This window comes from Pagrus pagrus, assembly GCF_965226575.1.
Source record: "Pagrus pagrus genome assembly, chromosome: 10".
Lineage (NCBI taxonomy): Eukaryota > Metazoa > Chordata > Actinopteri > Spariformes > Sparidae > Pagrus > Pagrus pagrus.
The window spans coordinates 30,716,329-30,729,734 of record NC_140194.1 but is presented as its reverse complement, the minus strand read 5'-3'; the positions used below and the strand labels follow the sequence as shown (position 1 = coordinate 30,729,734).

Sequence of the window (13,406 nt, the reverse complement as noted above, 5' to 3'; positions counted from 1 at the left end):
GTGTCCTCTTCCAATGCAAGGTAAATGGCAGGGCATTGCAGAACTTTGTTCACCTTAAACACACCTCAGGTTTAATTGCTAGCAGCTGTTCCGACTTAACCATCAATTAACGCTGCCATGAGAATCCCTTAAAAGAAGCCTTTGCACCTCATGAAGACATGGCAGAGAGGTGCTTGTGGAGGATACATGTTGCTCCAGTAGTAGGTATGTAATAGTTTATGCTTGACTTTTTGTTTGTGGTACTTAATTGTTAATTGGACCACTACTGTCTGTGCTTTGCCTCTACAGTTTCTTGAAGACATAGCCTGGATTTATCTACCTACTAAACCATAATGATGTAAGTAGATGACAGAGTGGACTTGGAGTTGCTATGATTTAAAACCTAATCTAATAGAAAGTGTCTGCAGGATGTTGTGGATTTCATGTCTGCTGATTGGAAGCATCACCTGTAGTCCAGTACAAACAGGTAAGGTATTCCCTGCTCAAGAGTACTGCTATCTGGTTTGATCAGATGACTAACACACTTAACTTCCACCAGACCATGGATCAGAAGCTGCTGCTCCAGCAGCCACAAACTTGCTGCCACAGCCAGCCTCTGCTTTCTTTTGGCGTCGGCCAGAAGGGATGAGTTCTGGCCCGGGCAGCAGCTCCTCTCTAAGTATCACCAACCCAAGCTTTAACAAAGCTACTGAACTTCCTGCTCCTCAAGATGCCACTTACTATGGCCCAGGCAGCTACGGCAGCACCAACATGGCTGGGGGTGAGGCGTTCAGCAGTGGCTACAACAGCCCTGAGGTCAGTCAATATGGACTTGGTTATGCAGCTTCTCCATATGTCAGTGCTCCAGCTGGCAGCTATAGTGGAGGCTACGGTAGCTCAGCCAGTGTTTATGGAGGGGACGGCTCCTACTGGTTTGCTCCAGCCCCTCGAGATGAGGATGGGAGCTCTGGATCTGCTGGTGGCGAAATCCCTAAGCCGGTCTTCAGTGACGTGTCTGATCTGGAGCCAGTGTCCTCCTTCAGCTCTCGTTCAAACTACCAACGAGGAAGAGCCGTATTTGCCCAAACCCGCTACACCCAAAGAGACCTTGTTCCCCCACTCATGTCAGTATCCAGAAGCGGCAGCAAAACCGCTTCAGGGAAAAGCAGTCCTGCTAAAGCTCCAACCAAGGGTGGTTACCACTGATCTGTGGTAAGACACAATTCCTGCAATATCTACCCCATCCTCTATGTGCTGTCTGTGCTCAGTTGACTTACTCATGTCTTTTACCTTGCAGGTCTCAATGCTCCAGATGTCTCATTGCTGCTACATGAGCTGATGCCAATAAACTGTAGCTTTCAAAGTCTTGACTCGTATCTTGTACTTGGGTTTAATGGTGTTCACTGTTCAGGTCTAAGCAGCATAACAAAGGCCAGTATGTTTTGTCATGCAACAGTTTGCACAGTGGGTTAAGGTGAACATAAGTAAATGAGCTGACACGCTGCACAAATTGGGATTTTCATTTGATGGCAAGCAACTTGTACAATATGACTGACTTGACTCAATTTGTACATGTACTGTAGCACAATGTTTTACAAAAGGGTAAAATAACCTGCCTCACACTGTAAACATCTAAATGTGTCTTCATATCAACACTTTGAGCACCAAGTTACCTGTTAGGCACAGACTAAAGTAAAGGAGTTTACGCCCAACTAGCAGTTGGTCTGAGATGTTGCTGTAAATGCTAGCAAAGCAACAGTACAGGAGCATTAAAGGTTTGAGTTACAGCTGAAACTGGCAGCTTTGATATGAACTTATTTCTTCTCGGCTGTGACCAGGGGTTTAGTCTGTAGGTTGACTATCCAAATGTTTAGTGACTTGCCTTCAGGGTAGGAGAAGCCTTTAATCGACATGACCAGAATCCATCTCACCTTCAGAACAACCCAGATCCTCTGCCTCTTGTCTAGCAAGCTGTAGCTGTTGGCATTGGCAAAGACAGGTTTTGTGGTTTGTTTGTTTTTTTTTTCCCCCAGAGCCAGTGGTGACTTCAGAAGTTGGCGCAGCCCTGGTGTCTTGCACTGCCTGCTGACTTAAAAGTTTTCAGATCTGATGTGTGAATTTCAACTTCAAGTTTGGATACTTGACTGGACACTTAGTTGTTCCAACAGGTACAGTAAGCTGTTTGAACTTCATGCACTATGTCTTCATAACAACTTTTTTTTTATTTGCGTCCATGGCTCAGTATCGGGCCTGGAGGATCAGAGTTACAGTTCTTGTAGTTTACTTTTTAAGTACAGGGAACTTTTTTGCCAGGTATGTCTCTTTTGTACAGACTCCTCAAGCTTTCCTAGGTACATCACAGCTCATTAAGTACATTTACTCAAGTAGTGTAAAAGTTGAGGTTTTTCCATTTTCTGCTTCATACTTCCACTTCACTACATTTTGACATACATTTTCTCCATTTATTTGACATCTGCAGTTTCTAGTTATTTTGCAGATTGCTGCATCAGAGCATATTAAACACATTTTTAAATGTATTTTATCTGCAGTCAAATAATAAAACTGGCTGTTGGCAGGGACCGGCCTGCCAACAGCCAGTCACAGGACCATCCCATTAACAGCCATCCAAGGGACCAGCCCGTCAGCAGCCATCCGTGGCTATACTGGCATGGACACTATCTGTTCAATGGGGCTTGTGTTGTATACTGACATGAAGGTGTTCAATTATAAATTAAGCTTAAAGAAATAAACATCAATAGTGATGAAAAACCTTATTTCATTTCTATTTGTTCAAGATAAACATGTTTTTTTCACCATATCTAGATTACAATTGATTTTTTCTTCATTATTACATTTTATTTATAAAAAAAAGTAATGGCCCATTTATTCATAAATATGATCTAACAGAAGTAAATGGAAAATTTTAACCATTTATGCTGTCTATATTGCTTGTAATTGGGATAAAGTAAACATCTGATAAGTATTTGTACATAAATTGTTATGTCTGTATTGATTAAAAACCCAATAATGCAGTGGGTCCACCAGGCCAACGGATTTCATTGTCTGTCTAATAAAATGAACACCACACAAGGGTTAAGAACATGCTCCCAAGTATGATCCAGACTTGTTGAGGTCCACACGGTTTGGTTTTGGTTGATTTCTTCTGATCTTCATGATCTTCCATGATGCAAAGGAAAGAGGCACTGAGTTTGAAGGTAGGCCTTAAAATACATCCATCTCCAATTGTCTCAAATGATGTCAATAAGCCTATCAGAATAAGCCATGACATAATTTTTCCGGAATTTTCCATGCTGTTTAAATGCACAGCCAACTTATTGTATGTAAACTTCTGACCCATTTGAATTGTGGTAAAGTAAAGAATAAGTGAATATATTCTGTCTGTAAACTAGTGTTGGAAAAAATGACTTATGTAATGCACAAAGTAGATGATTTAACAGACTTGAGAAAACTATAGTTTGTTAACATGAAATCTGTGGAGTGGTTAAAAAAATGAGTTTTGACGTCATCAACCTTTAAGTGTATGTAAACTTAAGGGTCTCCAATGCCAAGTTAATTTTGGAGGACTAGTTGGGAAAAGGAAACATAGATTGTAGAACACTATTATTATCCACTGTGGTGGAAATTTGTCTTTTTACATTCAAAACAAGCCTAAATATGAAAAATCATGTTGTACAGACAATATGCTGCCCTTAACCCTGAGTTGGGTGAAGTCACCAACAATGAAATACCTGTAATCAAGTATGCAGAATTAACTTTAATGTCAACATGGGAGAAGGAGTCCTTAATAAGTATTTAGGGGGTCTGTGTGTGTGAACATCGGCTCTGATCGCTATCTCCAATTTTGTCACAGAAAAAACATGCATATAAACATGGATTTAATCATGTCTAATAAATGAATTGCTTCTTTTATAAATTATCTGTTAAATAGGCACAGACAATGAGCACACTGGTGCTGTCAGTGGAAGTCTGTGAGAGCTCAGAGTGTAGGGCTCCAGGTAGACAGTTGTATTGGATCCTCTGCACCTTCTGGCAAAGACCAAGGAGGTCTTTGCCAGAAGGTGCAGAGGATCCAAAATGCCCAAATAAGTCCTTTGTTTCCTGCTGTGGAGGTTAATTAGCCTCTCCCTTGAACCCTCAACCACCAGCTGTTGTTACTGAGCAATCAATTTCCAGAGCATTGAGACTCATTTAAAAGCAGCTCTTGGCTCACAAGGACATTACAGAGGGACTCCTGTTTGGAAAAGCTGCAGGTTTGTTAGCAGGTATGAAATGGCTTTTGTTTGACTTGGATTCAACATCATTGCTGACCAGAATGTTCCCATTTTGTGTTTGTGCAGTTTCTTGCTCGCAAATCAACTTGAGCTCTGTCCAGAACCGGCCCACGTAATTGCAGCAGGATGAAGTAAGTAAATTACTACTAAATCTAAAACTGTTTGAAAAAGCTACGATCTAAAACCAAGATGTATCTACAGGATGTTGTGGCTTTCGTTTCTGCTGATTGGAAGCATCACCTGTAGCCCTGTTGGAAAAGGTAGGCCATGGTGTTTTAGTTTAATCAAAACTACTGAAATTACAAACTGAAGCTCTGTTTTATAAATTGCCTTTAAATGAATGCCAGCTCTTACAAAACCATTGTTTCTCTTCAGACCAAGGATCAAGTGGGGCTGACACAACCTTCATGCAGCAGCCATTTTCTTCTGGGCGTTGGTACAGTGGAACAGGGATGAGTTCTGGCCTGGGCAGCAGCGCCCCTCTACCAAGTCTCAGCAACCCAAGCTTTAACAAAGCTACTGAACTTCCTGCTCCTCAAGATACCGCTTACTATGGCCCAGGCAGCTACGGCAGCACCAACGTGGCTGGGGGTGAGGCGTTCAGCAGTGGCTACTCTAGCTACAGCAGCCCTGAGGTCAGTCAATATGGACTTGGTTATGCAGCTTCTCCATATGATGTCAGTGCTCCAGCTGGCAGCTATAGTGGAGGCTACGGTAGCTCAGCCAGTGTTTATGGAGGGGACGGCTCCTACGGGTTTGCTCCAGCCCCTCAAGATGAGGATAGGAGCTCTGGATCTGCTGGCAGCCAAATCCCTGAGCCGGTCTTCAGTGATGTCTCTGATCTGGAGCCAGTGTACTCCTTCAGCTCTCGTTCAAACTACCAACGAGGAAGAGCCGTATTTGCCCAAACCCGCTACACCCCAGGAGACCTTGTTCCCCCACTCATGTCAGTATCCAGAAGCGGCAGCAAAACCGCTTCAGGGCAAAGCAGTCCTGCTAAAGCTCCAACCAAGGGTGGTTACCACTGATCTGTGGTAAGACACAATTCCTGCAATATCTACCCCATCCTCTATGTGCTGTCTGTGCTCAGTTGACTTGCTCATGTCTTTACCTTGCAGGTCTCAATGCTCCAGATGTGTCATTGCTGCTACATGAGCTGATGCTAATAAACTTTGTTTAAAAATGTCTTGCCTCACACTGCTTCTTGAGGTATATTTTGACCCGTGCAACATGTACAAATGGCTTGGCTTAGGTTTTTTTTTTTTTGTTTTTTTTTTGTGTTCATATTCCAAGTATCCTACAGTCAATTGTCTGCGCAGATGTAAACAAAGCAATCTTGCTTGGGTGTTGACCAAATTCTTGAAGTCTCTATCCACCTTATTCCTGGGGTCGTTGCTGTAGAAATGATGATGGGTGCAACTTCCGGTTCTCACCGGAAGTAGCAGTGAGCCATTGTTTGCTAGCGGTTTTCGTTTCCCGTAGCCGTTCATTTGAAAGTTGTCTCTTACTGTTTTCTCTTCTAAACGATGATCAGCTCCAGTGGCATTTAAAAATGTCCTTACGCAGCTCGGGAACATGTTGCGCTGTTCAGTTGTACTAATAACAACACAAAGTTAAATCTGTGGCTACAAGAGCAATGTCTTGAACATGCACCCCGGACTAAGAATGTTGTGAGAATCAGTACGGTTTCCACTGCCTACCGAAGGATGTGGCTGGAAAAAACTTGAAAAGGCCACCTAAAATGTTATACATGTGCTCTGTCCACTGACAAAAAATATTACTACTTATAAAATTATTGTACATATTATATGAATTATTACTGTGCAGGCACTGATACGCCTCAGCTTTTCAGATTATTCATTGCCTTCCCATCCAAAGCGACAGTTAAGAAAGTAGCTAAAAATGCAACTATGTTATCTAAGACCACTTCTTCATGTCATCCTCCCACCCCTCTATATGAGTAGGCAATGGAATTGTAATGTCTTTTAAGCTCTGACAGCTGATGTTCCCACATGTTTTACCTCTCTAACCCTCATGAAAACCAGATTAGCGTCTACCGTTGCCATGTAAACAAACGCGACCGGAAGTCGCGCCTATAATTCACGCAAGGCAGCATGGGGGCTAGGAATAAGGTGTATAGCATTGTTTAGCATCTTATAGCAAATGGGCCTTCAAGAGTGAATTTGGACTAAACTTTTCTTTTTTTTAGAACTAATTTGTCACCTTTTTATTGTCTTGACTAGGTAACCCAGACAAAGAATTTGCTAAATCACATCAGTATGTTTAATTGAAAACAAAGGGTGTCGGTTTGTGTTCATTTGTCGGGACATGAAAAATTCAGATTTTAGAAACCTGTTTTTAAAAGGTCTTAAACGTGTGAGGTTTAGGCAAAGTAATGGCAAAAATATGATGTTGAATTACATGAACATTAGCTGAAGCTAAACCAATGTTACCTTTTTAGATAAGTTAGACTGCCTTTTGATGGTGCATACTTATAAAAGGACTTGACAGGAGTTCATGATTCTGTGTCTATGGACCTGCTGACCTTGGCGTCTGTATTCTCCAAGTAAAATAAAACGGGGCCCATGAGCAATGAATAGTGTACAAGTTTTAAAAATGCAGCATGACGCTTGAGGCAGTTAACAGAGGTCAACTGATATATGCTCCTTTCATAGGTAACACATTTTCTGGAAAATTCCATGTCATCACAAACGGATGTTGCTTCATGTGACGCTTCAGAGGAAAGCACGTCTCATTTCTCTTAAAACACATTTCCACAGTCCTCCCCCCCTAATGACAAAACAAATCAAAACTGAAAACTTGAGAGCCTCCTGAGGAAGTCAGAGGGTATGTCTCATATCTTGTTTCCTCACTCCTCGCTTGAACCGGAAGTCGTTCCTGTCCACCATCTTGCAGGCCGTCTCAATGCTTTTCTTCGTGCTCCGAGAAGCGAACTCTGATGAGCAAGGAAACATGAGAGCAGCCTTCATTGAAGTCTTTTGACTGGCTGAGCTGACTGTAGGAGAACAAAAGGACCACAAACAGCTTTCTTAAGCTTGTTGTACTCCGATGGTTAGAAAAGTCCTTGCTGCATAAGTTGCACAAAACGATGCTCCTGTCAACAGTTCCATCTGAGCGTTTATCTGAAGCTCAACCCAGTGTGTTTTGGTATTTTTATGATCTTTCCTGACAATCTTTTATATTTTTTAACATATCTTAATTTTGTGGTTAAACTTAGTAAAAAATGACCTGACACTAAAATGGAACTTTTATGTCATCCACCAAGCTTGGCTTCTGGCGTGGCTACTTGAAGAACAGGGCAGTTTGTAGTGAGTGAGTGGAGAGCGATGGTCAGTGGCTGAACAGAGCGGTCAGGAGCAGATGGAATGTTTAGCAGTTAAGCTGTCTAGTTGCAGTAAATGTACAGTACAGGTTCCAGTTTGACCATGAAAAAACCATGTGTAAAGCTCCTCAATACACAAGAAGACCTCAGGGTTAGGGATGTGGTAAGGGTTTAGGTTAAAACTGGTGAGGCTTAAGTTGCCACAAATGTGGGCCCAGTGCACTGGCAACAGAGGCCTAGGTAAAGTTTTGCATGCCCACACTTCCCATTTCAAAATAGAGGTCCCTCAGGTTACGCATGTGTGCAGCTGTGTAGTTTAAGCCTATAGAGCAGTTAACATCATGACAGTTGGTCAGCGGTGACCCCAAGTCTGGAGTAAAACCACTGGGGGTGGATCGTCTCCAGGTATATGCTAAACATGCAAAACACAAGGGTCATAAATCCACGATAAAGATCCTTCTTACACATATGGAGAACACACAAAACACTATGTTTCCATATTTCATGCATAATTCAGGGAGAATCATAAAAGAAGGAGGGAAAATGATAATATTATAATGTAAAATTGAGTAAATAATGAAACTCAATATATGGATAAATAATAAAAAAAATAGAGAAATACGTAATAAATAATAAATCAGGTAATTGATAGTTTACACTCTCTATATTGACATGCACGCAACAGGGGATGTATAAATATGGTGCAGCGTTTGCAGCCAGATGGGGGCACCACTGAGTAAACAGCCTTTAAACAGCAGGATGGGACAGGATGGGAGGCAAAGGTTCATTTGTGGTGTAAGAAGGACCTCTGCTGGATGAGGCTTTTTTTGTGGTGAAAACAATGTATAACAATGAATGCAACACACAAGCATACACATATGTTACATAAACATTTTATTGCAGTGTGATAGGTAGTGTGATCATGTAATTAACAATTTTCTCCTTCTGATTTAGGCTAAGTTGAGGCCTAAAGGCACCTTGGTCCTCAATTTTTTAATCCACAGACTGTCTTCTGCACTGGCCCCCAGTCAATGTCGCACAGGTCTGTAGACCTGTGATAGAAAAGTGCTGGATGCGGTGAGTTTGGAAGTGTTGTACCACAGGGGTGTTCAGTCTGCCTTCCCTAATATCATAGAGGTGTTTTTTTAACCTTGTTAGCAGGGTTTTGCTTGTTTCACCTAGATATAAGAGATTGCGGGGTTGACATATTATGCAGTAAACTAGATTCTTGTTTTCCAGGGTGAATTTGGAAGTGATTGGAGCCCCTACACCCTGTGTGGATTGAAAACAAACTTCCTAGATGTACAGGCCTGATGATTAATTGGCTCACTGCTAACCACCTGCCTAATAAACGATGCTTAAACAAGTAGTTTTGTGCTATGTGTGTTATGGTTAGCTTTATCAAAGAAAACTGTGGCGTCTAAAAAGTCAGCTGAAAGTGGGTCTAGGTGGTATTTTGTGATTATTTAATGTATCGACAAATTCTTTGAATTTATTCTCGCCATGTTCCCATCCTCCGATGATATCGTCCAGAAATCTAAAATAGAATGTGAGTTTCAGCAGCCATTTCTCTAGCACCTCTCTCTCCCACTCACTCGTATACAGGTTCAAGTAGGCCTGTGCATACCTGTGGCCCATCACCGTGCCCTGTAGCTGGATGTAATATTGATTGTCAAACACAAAATCGTTACATTAGAATTGGTAAGTATCTTTGAGATAGCTGGGGTATCTGCTGGAGAGGGGGCCTAGGAAAGAGTTTATGTACAGGGAGACGTTGTATGTAGCACTGTTACAGTCAGAGATGATGGGTCTGCGGGAGGGGACTGTACCAGGGACCTTCCAGGTATCTGGATCTTTGTGTATTTTGGGGAGGAGGTCAAATAGTCTGTCAAGGGGGGGTCATCCGGTCGAAATCGAAAATCACGCTGTTTTGTGTTAATGGCTTTTTGATAATATAGGTCCTGGATAATGGATCCTATTTTTGTTTGAGTTTGTGATTGGATACTGTTATCAGCTGGTTTGTAATATTTAGGATTGTTAAGTTGCCTGTTGGCTTCCATGGCATATTGTTTTTTGTCCATGATGACAATTTTAGAGCCTTTGTCAGTGGGTTTTATAATTATGTTTGGATTCTGTTGTATTGTCTTAATTGTCTGTCGGTCTGTCTGATGAACTGGGTTATTCATCAATAGAGGGGGGACGAAGGAGTTAAGGCAATGCAGGTCGGAGCGAATGAGGCCAGGTTGTCCAGTTGATCCCAGGTGGGCTCCCAGCTGGACAGGAGGGGGAAAGGAACTATGTTAGGGGTGGAACTGTGAAAGTAATCTATTAATCTGATTCTCTTGTGATACTGGTACAGGTCCCTGCGCAGCTCCTCCCTGTCAAAGAAGGTTGGAGTGGGAATGAAAGTTAGTCTCCTCTACAGCAGGCTGATATGGGCTGGATCATGCTTGAAACAACGTGGAGAAGTTTAAAATGTTGGACGACGAACCACAGGAGAGGTCCACCGAGGTCAGGGGACTGGGCGTAATCCAGGATTTTCCAGAGGTGGTAAAGGCAGCACCTAGATAGCTGTCAATTTGGATGTCTGGGTTATGGAAAGTAGGTATATAATTTAGAGTTGTGTCACCTAAAAAACAAATAGGCTTTATGCCCCTGAACTTCCAGTCAACTAATTCTCTACCCGGTCTGGCCTTGTGGTAGGTGGGAAGAAAGGTTGCCCTAGTTTGCTGCTCGTCATTTTGGGTCCTCCCCTCGGCAGTCAGCAGCTCATGCATGCATGCAGAGACCGGGGAGGACTGGGGCCTAGGCTCAACAGAGGTGTTTTTTGTGGTGGGGTCAGAGAAGGTGGTGTGAGCCAGGAGGTCAGCATTTCTGGACAAAAATGGTTTGTGTGTCTGAAATGATCTGCTTGTAGTTTTTGTGCTGAGTCTTGATTTTGTGATTTTCCTGATTTCTCCCTCACTCCTGTTAACTATCGACTATAGCTGTCCCTAATTTGTCTGCCTCGCTCCCCTGTAGGTGGCCTGTTTGAGTGTGGCTCCATACAATCCTTCTCAGAGGAGGAGGATGATGATGGCTCACTCTGTGTCCTTTTTCGGACTGCCTGCTCTGGACCCTGTCTGCTGGGAGGAGGAGGGGGAGGCGGGGAGGAGGAGTCTGGACCTGAGGGAGAGAGGTGAGAGTGGACCCAGGGAAGAGAGGGAGCCGCACTGGGTGTTGTAACGTTTACAACAAGAACAATGGGGGAGAGGGCCAGTGAGGGGAAACCTTCCCCCTTTTGCCCAGCAGGTGGTGCCAAACCAAAGCTGGTTCTATCCCAGCAGCTCTCCCCCACTCCATCTATTGTTCATATTTGTGATTTCGAGTACGAGTGGTGTTCTAGGTCCTAGATAAAGAGATCTAGGGTTTGACAGTATTTTGTGTGGTTTAGGTAAGGGTGGAGACTCTGTCTGTCCTCGAGGTCCACTCTCGGGGGGTTGGATGGCAGTGAGTCTGACACATGTGACTGTTCAGAGGCACAATTGAGCAGGCCACCTGCACAGTCAGCCTGGCCTTGTAGCATTTTCTGGCCCAATTTGTTGCTATGGAGAAGGCCACATCATCATAAGGTGAGTTATCGTGAGAAAGAATGATTTTCAAATTATTTTGCATCCAAGCTTCTGTATTTTTTGGCTAGGGCCTGTCTGACTACATCTGTGGGTGAGGAGGGATGGATGGAGGCCATGAGTTTTACCACATGCTTGGCCATACCTTTGGGTAGAGTGTGGGTTGAAATTGCAAAATTTCTTTTTTTCTTTCTTTATTTTTTGTGTGAATTAAAGTGAATAAAATCCAACACATCTTTAGGCAAATTAGTAAAGTAAAATGAAATAGAGTGTAACTGTACTGTATAGTTCACCAAGCAAACTTTATTGACTCAATTCATTAGAAGGTGAGAGAGGAATTACAGGAAAGCTACATCACCGGCTTCAAATGAAATACATGAAATGCTCTCATTACATTCTATTCAGTCACCTGTTCTAATTTATTTGACTTCTCTTTTTAAAGGTACACTATGTAGTTTTGGGGAAGAAATTTTAATCAGAAGAGAAGGATCTGCATTGACTATTTGTTAATGCCTGAACAGACTAAATAAACAAACTGACCTTAAAGGACAATTTCATGATGTTTCACTTTGTTTATATTGGTGGACCCTGCCACCTTTCTAGCTTCAAATGATGCTCTGGGGATCTTAAATTCCTCTGAGAGCAGATTGTTTATTCAGTTATGAAAAAAAAATAAAAAATCTGAGTTCGTGTTAGTACCTAGTAGTAAAATTCTGAGTTTGAATTTCTTCCCCGAAACTACATAGTGCCCCTTAAAGATAAAACACGCTACCAAAAACAGAAAACAATGTCAACTTTGTGAAAATACACAACAAAAGAAACCTTTTATTTCATCAGACTCACATCTCCACCTGTAGGCCGCGGTCCATTTCAGCTCTATATCAGCTGTTTTACATTTTTCAGTAATTAAAATAAGACAAAAAAGAGAGTTCCTTAGCAGAAGAACAGTATTGTACTGCAGTGAAATGATTACTTCAGTTAGTCAACACTCCTTTTCAATTGAAAATAAATATTCTGTATAGTTTGATTACAGACTGGATGCAGAATTGTCGAGCACTACACTGGCTGTCTGTGGGCAGGAAAAGTTACAGCCTCACATCCAAACTGTCATAAAGAACTTACACAATTAACCCTCCCTCTACCTGCCTCAACCAGTTCGGTTCAAGGTAATGGTTTCCTACATTAGCCGGATGACTTTTAGAGAAAAAATCTCTAAATTACGTCAACATATTTCAAAATTTTTATATCTGAGAACACGTTTCTTATGTTAAATAAATATAAAATTACTTTGAAAAACTCTTAAAAGGGCTCTATGGAACGTCTGTGTTGTGCTTAAAGCTGGTCTTTAGTTTATGTAAGCGGACTACATTTCTAAACTAACGCTAGCTACTGTTGCTCCCTGTTAGCGAAGTGGAGAGAGGCATTGCGACAAGGTACTCGAGAGCAAGCATAAAGTCACATCCTTTGGACTGTTGCGGAAAATCCGACCCAAGTCCTTCGCAAAGAAAAATCCACAGTCCAGCAGCATTAAACACCTTCAACAAATCGTCCACACTCTTGTATAGGCAACTGAGAGAGATAGGGAAGGTCTTATTTCTCACGTCAAAATACAATCCGCTTATTTATGGGCAATAAAAAGTGATTAGTACATGTGCAACAAATTGTTACATAGAGCCCCTTTAACTGAAAAGATCGCAGATCTTTGAGTAAGCAAATAGAGGTGACACTAGATTTGAAGTCGGCATTTCTCCACCACTCAGGCAGGTGGAACGTGGACAGGCGAGGTTCTGCCGAGGCCTCAGGAGTAGAACTTACTGTTGTTTATCTTCTTTTCTTTTGTCCTGGGGCACACAAAAAAGACAGCAGGAATAATTAGAGACCTAACATATTGCATGTCATTTAATCACACCCTGTGAGTTGGAGGCTAACCTGTGTTTCTCACTGGTGCTGAACTCTCTCGAGAGGTGGTTCTGTTGGCGAGGGGCGGTGGAGCGCTGAATGTTGGTGTGTGTGTCGTACAGGAAAGGCTCACTGCTGAGCTCAGACTGCTTTTTCTTCAGCTGGCTGGAGGATGAGTACAGCTCCTCCTCTGCTTTCTAAATGACAAGAGTCATGTGATCACTATCACGGACATACATACAAACTGAAGTCAAACTACAGATATACAGTATGTAAATCAACAGT

At 42.3% G+C, this 13,406-nt stretch overlaps 3 protein-coding genes across 5 annotated transcripts in view; 2 read left to right on the top strand and 1 right to left on the bottom strand.

Annotated features, from left to right (window-relative positions):
- The first annotated feature begins 145 nt into the window (after window positions 1–145).
- On the top strand, window positions 146–1,349 carry LOC311263599 (uncharacterized protein). Its single transcript, XM_084363789.1, has 5 exons — window positions 146–204; window positions 289–337; window positions 408–466; window positions 539–1,191; window positions 1,277–1,349. The coding sequence occupies exons 2-4, from the start codon at window positions 333–335 to the stop codon at window positions 1,183–1,185; spliced, it is 711 nt and encodes a 236-aa protein (XP_084219915.1). The 5' UTR covers window positions 146–204; window positions 289–332; the 3' UTR covers window positions 1,186–1,191; window positions 1,277–1,349.
- A 2,812-nt stretch (window positions 1,350–4,161) lies between these two features.
- Window positions 4,162–5,456, top strand: LOC311263828 (uncharacterized protein). Of its 2 annotated transcripts, none has more exons than XM_084364155.1 (5): window positions 4,162–4,250; window positions 4,338–4,402; window positions 4,473–4,531; window positions 4,647–5,305; window positions 5,390–5,456. In XM_084364155.1, the coding sequence occupies exons 2-4, from the start codon at window positions 4,398–4,400 to the stop codon at window positions 5,297–5,299; spliced, it is 717 nt and encodes a 238-aa protein (XP_084220281.1). In that variant the 5' UTR covers window positions 4,162–4,250; window positions 4,338–4,397; the 3' UTR covers window positions 5,300–5,305; window positions 5,390–5,456. The 2 variants fall into 2 exon arrangements, with proteins under 2 accessions (XP_084220281.1, XP_084220282.1); XM_084364156.1 differs by having other exon boundaries at window positions 4,238–4,262.
- A 6,072-nt stretch (window positions 5,457–11,528) lies between these two features.
- Window positions 11,529–13,406, bottom strand: part of plcg2 (phospholipase C, gamma 2) — a 41,250-nt gene continuing 39,372 nt past the window's right edge. For both annotated transcript variants that reach the window (XM_084365168.1, XM_084365169.1), the window contains 2 exons: window positions 13,152–13,318; window positions 11,529–13,063 (listed from right to left, as the gene is read on the bottom strand). In XM_084365168.1, coding sequence (XP_084221294.1) covers window positions 13,021–13,063; window positions 13,152–13,318 — 210 coding nt within the window. In that variant the 3' untranslated portion in view covers window positions 11,529–13,020. The remainder of the gene's footprint in view (window positions 13,064–13,151; window positions 13,319–13,406) is intronic.